At 45.1% G+C, this 7,501-nt stretch overlaps 1 protein-coding gene and 1 non-coding gene across 2 annotated transcripts; one reads left to right on the top strand and one right to left on the bottom strand.

Moving 5' to 3' along the window:
* Nucleotides 1–2,501: 2,501 nt before the first annotated feature.
* LOC146172872 (uncharacterized) lies at nt 2,502–4,770 on the bottom strand. The gene is made up of 2 exons (XM_084584423.1): nt 4,636–4,770; nt 2,502–3,482 (listed from the first exon to the last, which is right to left on the bottom strand). The coding sequence occupies exons 1-2, from the start codon at nt 4,718–4,720 to the stop codon at nt 2,740–2,742; spliced, it is 828 nt and encodes a 275-aa protein (XP_084440549.1). The 5' UTR covers nt 4,721–4,770; the 3' UTR covers nt 2,502–2,739.
* A 642-nt stretch (nt 4,771–5,412) lies between these two features.
* On the top strand, nt 5,413–5,504 carry TRNAY-GUA (transfer RNA tyrosine (anticodon GUA)). Its single transcript is given in 2 exon segments — nt 5,413–5,449; nt 5,469–5,504. It is a non-coding gene; the product is annotated as a tRNA-Tyr (tRNA).
* Nucleotides 5,505–7,501: the final 1,997 nt, after the last annotated feature.

Below are 7,501 nucleotides of genomic sequence, written 5' to 3'. Positions count from 1 at the left end.
TCGCGTTGCGTCTGGCGGTTATTTGGCGATACAAAAACGCTTCCGCTGATGAAGAACGGATGTACTAAGTAGCATTGTGTCATGGGAAGCCACAATAGTAGGCGAAGCGCAAAAATTCGAGGCTCACGTGTGAAACTTTGCAGGTTCCTGTGGAAGCGTGTCCGCAAGACCTGTTTTCCAACACCATGACAGCGTTCTGAGAAGTCTCGCGTTCTTTGTGGAAACGAAAAGAGCGAATTTCCCCTTTCTTCGTAAACTCAGAAATGTTGACAGTTGACAAAGACGGCTTGGAGAGCCATCAAAAAAGTACAGTGGTTAAACACCATGCATATAAAGTGAAGAGGATGGAAGATTATCCTGCTCGTCGCTCCCCGCGTGTCTAGTTTTGCCGATTTTTTGTGCTCTCTCCCTGCTTTGAGTGCTCTGAGAGCAACCAAATCAACAGATGTGACGTCCGCAATCGGGACTGATGTGTGAATGTGCCCTAGTGTCCACAGCTGCCTTTTCATTTTTAGATTGACCAAGAAAATATCTAGGAACGAGGCCTTTTTTTTTTTCGGGGGTGGGGGCGGCGTTGGAAAACATGCCTTGCTGAGACGCTTTTACAGATTTTCGCAAATTGGCCAATAAGTGAACCAATTATTAATTATTACTATTATTATTATTATTATTATTATTATTATTATTATTATTATTATTATTATTATTATTATTATTATTATTATTATTATTATTATTATTAACGAAGATATGTCGGAAGTGCAGTACAAAACTGATCCCAGCTATGGCTCGACCAACACTACTCGCACGGAGCATCCCATTCGCGTCACAAGGTTCGTGAGTGCAAACCAAATATTATAAATGAAGCGAAACCATTTAATAAGAACCGAAATAAAACACTGTGTAGTACAAGCTTGGATTTCACCTGCCTTCCGAGACAGCGAGCCGGTTATATCGCGTGTAGCGCACGGAGCACGTATGAGATTGCTAGCGTTCTTGTCTTTGATGAAACACCTCCTTCGGACTATATACTTATTCTACTGCGAAATTTCCTTTGCTAACGTCGTAATAATGAAAAAAACAAATCGTATAGATCGCATGCTACAGGCCAAGACGATGGTCAACGAGCGGGCCACTTTATTCCACAGTACTGATGATACTTTAGCAGTTTTTAAAGATATTATGTACGACAATATAATTACATAGCGGACTTACCTCGAGATGCATTCCTACCTTTTTGCTAACGTGGGACGCATTCACAATCAATATTTACTCATCCCCGTCTGTCGTTTGCTCTACAGTGCAGACGTGAATAAAAAGTTTCCCGCTTATAATAAAGTATCCTTCATGGAAGTACGCGTCAGGTTGCCCAATCAAGACGGAATGCGGGTTGCATGTCGCGGTGCGCCTGCGGGGGCGCGTCAATGCGCGTGCTCGTGCGAGAGAAAGCGCACGGCGCACGCCGTGAAGGCAGCGAGCGAGCCGGCGGCGTCCAGTGAGTGCCCGCGCGAGAAAGCAGCGCGAAACGTCTGCACGTGCGCAGAAGCGAGCGAGCGAAAGGAGAAAACTTGCACGCGATGGCTAGGTGGTGCCGCCGCGTTTATCCCCAGTTTCTATTTTTCTGTCAGAGATGGCGCTCCATGTCAGGAGCAGCAGCGCCGCTCGACGGTGCTTTGGAAGCCTATAGCCCACTGTTGCGAACTTGCCCGTTTGAACACTCAAGTCGCCCGACAAGAACGCTAAGCCCAGTACGTCCAACAAATGGCCCTTAAAGAGTGCTACAACAAACGTCTCAGTTGGACTGTGGCGCTGTTCCCTCAGACACAGTTACCGACCAGCGTCGACGCTCCGAAGAGGTCGTCCACCTCTCGCGCATGAAGTCTTACGCCTGCCGTCCCTCTTCCCTGTAATAAGCGACCAGAATGTCCGCTTTCTTGCCGGTGGGATTTGTGTGAGCGAACCTCTTTCATCTGTACAGACCCATCATCATCATCGCTCGATGCTACGCAGAGCATCTCGCGCTGTGTGCCAGGTTGTCCTAAAAGAACAGACGTTCGTTGAAGGACATTCTTACGACTAATATATAATATATATATAAATCGTAAGACTGTACTTCAAAGTCCACAAAGTTTTACCTCATTTGTAGTGAACACTCCAGCAACAAGTACAAAACAATTCCTGCATTTAAGTGGCACAAGTGTATCGTTATATTCTGAAACATCGGCACTTCTTAAGAAGCAGACAAGACATGAACGTGGGTTATATCCATACACAAAGGTCCTTCCCGTCGCAGTGCTTTGTTTTGGTCCAGAGTTACAGATTCTAGGAATACCAAGCAGCAGGCATTTTGATCACGCGCGCTAAATTCTTTGCTTTTTCGATGTTGAGATGTTCAAATACGTCATTATTGGACATTTAACATTGCGCCATTTACCAAAGCCCACCTTATGGCAATGCAAGTCCCTTGGACATATGTCCCGCCCCAGACGCACTACCTGATGCATGCTGGGAGCGGCACGAAATTATTCCCTCCGATCCCAAGCACTGATTCACCAATGCCACTGCTACCTTCAGAGTACATCGAGACATTGGAACTCTCCCACGTGCTCAGGAAAGAAAGTGCTTGCAATAGCTCAACGGCTGGTGATTTTTCGCTAATTTAGATAAAAAAAAGGGACAGACGCATTTAAGGCTATTAGGAATGATCTGAAAAAGTAAGGGGAACAGCGAGAGCGAGGACTAAGGTGATCCGTAGTAGCCAGGTCCTTGCTGCTTATGCTTGGCGTACTCATCTGTGACCCACGCAGTGTGTGATCCAAAACGTCTGAACATGTGCTCGTCTCCCGCTCTCTTCCGAACCCCGGGAGACGAAATGGCACCGCGCGGTGGGATGCCATGTTCCTCTGTATGATGGGGACAGGCAGCAAACCGACCCTCAGGGGGCGCCTCTTTCCAGTACCGACGCGCCATCTGGTAGTCGCGCGTTGGAGAGACGGCAATGCTGGCTGGCTGAACGTCGCGCCCTCCAGTGGCAAGTGTCGAATCCCACACGGGACGCCGAGGCCTTAAATGGTGAGGCCTGTAAAGCGGAACTGATTGGTTTGATCCGCTGGACTCGTAACTTCCGGCTCTAACAAAATGCTTGGCGTTCCGTTTGACGTCATACTGAGGCGAACCGAGATTATTGTACGAGGTCATCCGGCGGTCTTCCGGAGGCGAATGCCAGGCTGGAAGTTTGTGGAAGGTTGTGTTGAAGTCGTGCCGAGAGCTGCGAAGGTTAGGTCTCGAGTGCAGCCTCACAGCAGTCTCTTCCGCCAGCGGAGACAACGGCGCAGCAGGCGCTGCATTTACTCTAGACTTGCTGTGTGGCGATTGGTTGGGAGAACGCCACACCATCGTTGACTTGAGTGGCTGTCGTGACCTCAGCCGCGACACCTGAGTCCTCCGATGGTTCGAGGTGGCCGGATTGAACAGTCTGCCGCCTAAATCGCAAGAATAAAAATACAATTGAAATGGCCGCCGCGTCACCACAATTTGTACCTGATAAATCTATGAAAGTTGGTGCACAATGCTACAACTGAACATTACCTTGCAACCTCTGTTCTTATTATAGACCTGACAAACTAACTCAGAAGCGCAAGTTGTATAACCACCAAAAGCGAAGTAATGTCATTCAAAGCAAAGAATCATCTAGAGATATCGCTTTTTTTTTCTCGCTATCAGTTTCGAAGAAAGAGTCTTTAAACCAGCAGAGTTAAGGATCTCGCGCTCTTCATTGTCGTCGTCGGTGAAAGTGAGTCAGAAATTCCGATAGATGAAAGGGAAATAAAATTCAGGAACGACTTACATATGTCCCGATAGAAGCGAAAACTTCCAAGGAAGCTCCTACACTTCTGTGAACATAAGTAGGAGGAATAGAAAACTTCGAAAAGATAGTGTAGAGCGGGAATCGTACCCAGGACCTTTGAATTTCGAGACAGGCACGCTATTTAGAAACTGAGAAGGATCGTTGATGCAAGCTCAATAAAAGTGGATGTAGTGAACGCGCGATGCAAACTGGACCCGACAACGCAAGCCCGTTCTACTTTTAAACGCAAATATTAAGGGCATGCAAAATTGTAGTCACGTTCTACTCTCAAAAGCAAATACCAATCGTTTCCCGCAATTTCCTTCTTCACTAACCGGAAATACTAAATTTAATTAACTCGAAGCACAAGTAACTTTGTTTTGTAACTCAACCATGCAAAAGGAGCGAAAATAGTGCACTACTAAAAAAAGACATTTATTTCATCTTGCATTCTTCCAACGTTTAGTTAAAATGGAATAATAAACGAGGCTATGAGGGGACACTATGATCTCGTTTCAGCTTCCAACCTTTGGCAGATTGTTTTAATTGCATTCAGTTAGCACTGCAGTGCTAAGCCACGTAAAAAAAAAGAACTGCTAATCTCTAACACAGCGTTCATTACCGATTACTACCTTCTATTATAGGTGCGGTTCATTGGTCATTCGTATGTTCTCTGAGTACTGCATTGATAGTGCCTGACAAACAAAATTTTCTCCTATAGGTGTCCTAAAAGGTGTTGATAATTTTAAATGTCTTCAGCTGACAGGTAGAATGTTCTGTAAACTTACTGTGGTGACTCGGTTGCGGCGTATTTTTGCGCCTGTCCAATCGCCTCGCATTGCGGGCAGTCTTGGCCAGGAGCTCTTCGAACATGGTCTCTTGCTCGGTCGCCGCCCGTACCTTAGCAACAGAGGCAGCGGTGGGCTCCTTGTCGCCCAGCTTCGTAGGACGCCCTGTGCAAACGAAATACACAGACGTCTATTTGAGAGAGGAAATAACGTCTCTCAAATTGAACACAAACCAAGTTCATAAAACATTGCGCTGAAACCGGAACATACATGGACCCCTTTGCCAGAAGAAAGAAAGCTATCGCCTTTTTTTTTTTTTTAAACGCATTGTAATATGCATACATGAAGTTTCAATTCTTACACCCACACTGTATATTCTTAAGCAATACGTGCTCCCTAGATGCAAAGAAAGTAATTATTTCGCCAATCTAGTTTTCTGTATGGGCACTGCGCATTAAAGCTCCCAGAAAAATAAGCTGTTAAACTACAGGCATTAAGGTAAGACTGCTGTTGCTTGTTCAATGCTAATAAAAAAAAAAGAAAAAGCTCCGACGCACTGTTCTGACGAATTCCGCGCTAAGAAAAAGAAGTCAAATTGCACAAATGCACTGACGCTCAAGAGGGGGAATGTAACAGTCCCACGTCACGGAGCGGCTGAACCAGTTTTGAGCAACGCCAAAGACATGATCGTCGTCCGATTATATATACGCGAGTATATAGGTCAAATAGCGCGCCTTGCCACCCGCCACTAACGGCGGGCGCCAGGCAACACCCGTTCCGTCGATAGCTCAGTTGGTAGAGCGGTGGACTGTAGAGGTGAACTCAAAGCGGACATCCATAGGTCGCTGGTTCGAATCCGGCTCGACGGACTTTTTTTTTTTTCTACTCCAGCATGAATGCAACAGATACCCCGTCTCATTCCAATCCCGTTTCAAAATGTTTCATATTGGACTCCTACCAGCGCGCTCCCTAGTATTCACATGGTCTTCCTCAGAACCAACTCACCTCTGCCAATAAATTCTGAAAAATGTATTGTTTCTTTGACGCGGTTCATGCAAAATCATTAATCAAGGCTTTACTGAGCTATGTGTGCTTGGTTATTTTGTGTTCCATGTATTTCAATGTATGTGTTTTTCTGTGTATTGATGTGTGTATTTTTTCTTCAAGTCATACAACCTTTGTTCTGTACTGTGCGGTTAAAGTGTTTTACTTTTATAAGTGATTCGTCGAATACTTCGTTGAGTAGTTCTGCTGCACATCTCGTATATTGAACCTACAAGTTGTTTCGGAATTCAAGTCACATAGGAATGAATAAAATTTAAACAAAAAAAACATCAAAAATGAAATGTCCAGCGGCACGTTGTGCTCCACAGCAAATGAACCGGACAGACTTTAATTGAAAATGCTGCATGCATATAAGAAGTTTCTGTAGTAAGAAGGAACGCACCATGGATTGTGCCCTTCCTCGGCTATCTGTTCATATTTTCACCAGAAGAAAAAAAAAAAAAAAAAAGAAAGAAACCTAGCATGAAACGACACTTTTCACTTTGTCTAGAATACGTGGATTTTTGCGCGATGTATAAGCATGGACGTACAATGAGCGACTATTTTCACTATCTTGCTCACCAGGAGGCGGAGGAGGAGGCGTCGAAGGGTCCGTCTGGACGGAGCGGTGAATAGATCGGATCAGAGCGGAGATCTGGAGAGCGGCGAAGGAGCCAGAGAGGCATTTGCAGTCTGAGTAAAAACATCTGCTCGACATACGGCAAGACACACCTTAACGCTATGAAATATGATCGTAATTTCATATTGTACAAAAGAAAACACACATTTATACGGACACGAACAGCTATGAGCACGGTATTTCGCATTGCAAGTGCAATGAGTGAACTGTTCACGGCGAAAATGCGTTACGTGTCATTGTTACGTCCATCCACTAGCGTTACTCACAACCCAGTTATGTACACATCGACGTAGCCATGACGGCACTCAAACAGTGACCCTGATGTCATAAAAATTGAACCTAGGATTTATCCTAGCGTAACCACAGGAATAAAAATGTCGCCAATGTAACCTTACCGGAAACTTCGTATTGTTTCTAAGCATTCAGTGATGGCACCTTTCTTACAGCAGCCCCGCAAATTCGGCTCACTAAACGGGCAATACCTGGATTCTTTTTTTTTTTTTTTTTTGCGGCAAATTATTTTCCATAAGAAAGGTTAAGCGTCTCACTAACGCCAATTAAAGCGAATCATGGTAGAACCAAAACTATTCAGGATACTCACATCCGTCTGTGTGCCTTTAGCCTCCTTAGTGATAGCCTCGAGAGGAGCCAAGAGGGGTCGCTTTTCTTCGCGGGAAGCCTTTGATGATCTGGGCTTAGCCAGTCTGGCTAATGCGACCCGAAGGTAAATACGAAAGTGTTAGACGAAATGTGTTGAATATTCTCGTCTCTACTCTGAGTGTCCTTCAAGCTCGACAAACCCAACTTACCACACAACAGCAACGACTACATATGAATTGTTATCTGAAATTTACCCATAACTAGATAATGCACTGCACTGTATCGAATGGTAATAGATAATTATTGAATGGCGTTACATATCTGTTCCCGCGCGTACAATCTTGCAACTCATATGGCTCCCACTTTGCAGAACTTCGCCATTTCCTGATCCATGGTACACGTCAATACAAAACCATCCAGTGGACCACAGGCCGCCATCGGACTGTGTCTCAATATTTTTCTCTCGAGCGAGAGAAAGCAGCTATTTGCCGGAGTAGATCAGCTATCCCTTGTATCAGCACATATCCGTAATGTGCATTTTTCTAGATTTTGACGCCAGGGATCGACATCCAAGAAAAGGTA

The sequence above is a fragment of the Amblyomma maculatum genome, chromosome 11 (assembly GCF_055883805.1).
Source record: "Amblyomma maculatum isolate TAMU_Amacu chromosome 11, ASM5588380v1, whole genome shotgun sequence".
NCBI lineage: Eukaryota > Metazoa > Arthropoda > Arachnida > Ixodida > Ixodidae > Amblyomma > Amblyomma maculatum.
This window is presented reverse-complemented; position numbering and strand designations above follow the sequence as displayed.

Excerpts from the sequence above, each read along its gene's own strand:
- LOC146172872 (XM_084584423.1), bottom strand. The coding sequence starts at position 4,720 with ATGTTCGAAGAGCTCCTGGCCAAGACTGCCCGCAATGCGAGGCGATTG. Across the intron at positions 3,483-4,635 it reads GCCGCAACCGAGTCACCACA|GCGGCAGACTGTTCAATCCG; the intron begins GTAAGTTTACAG and ends CTTGCGATTTAG.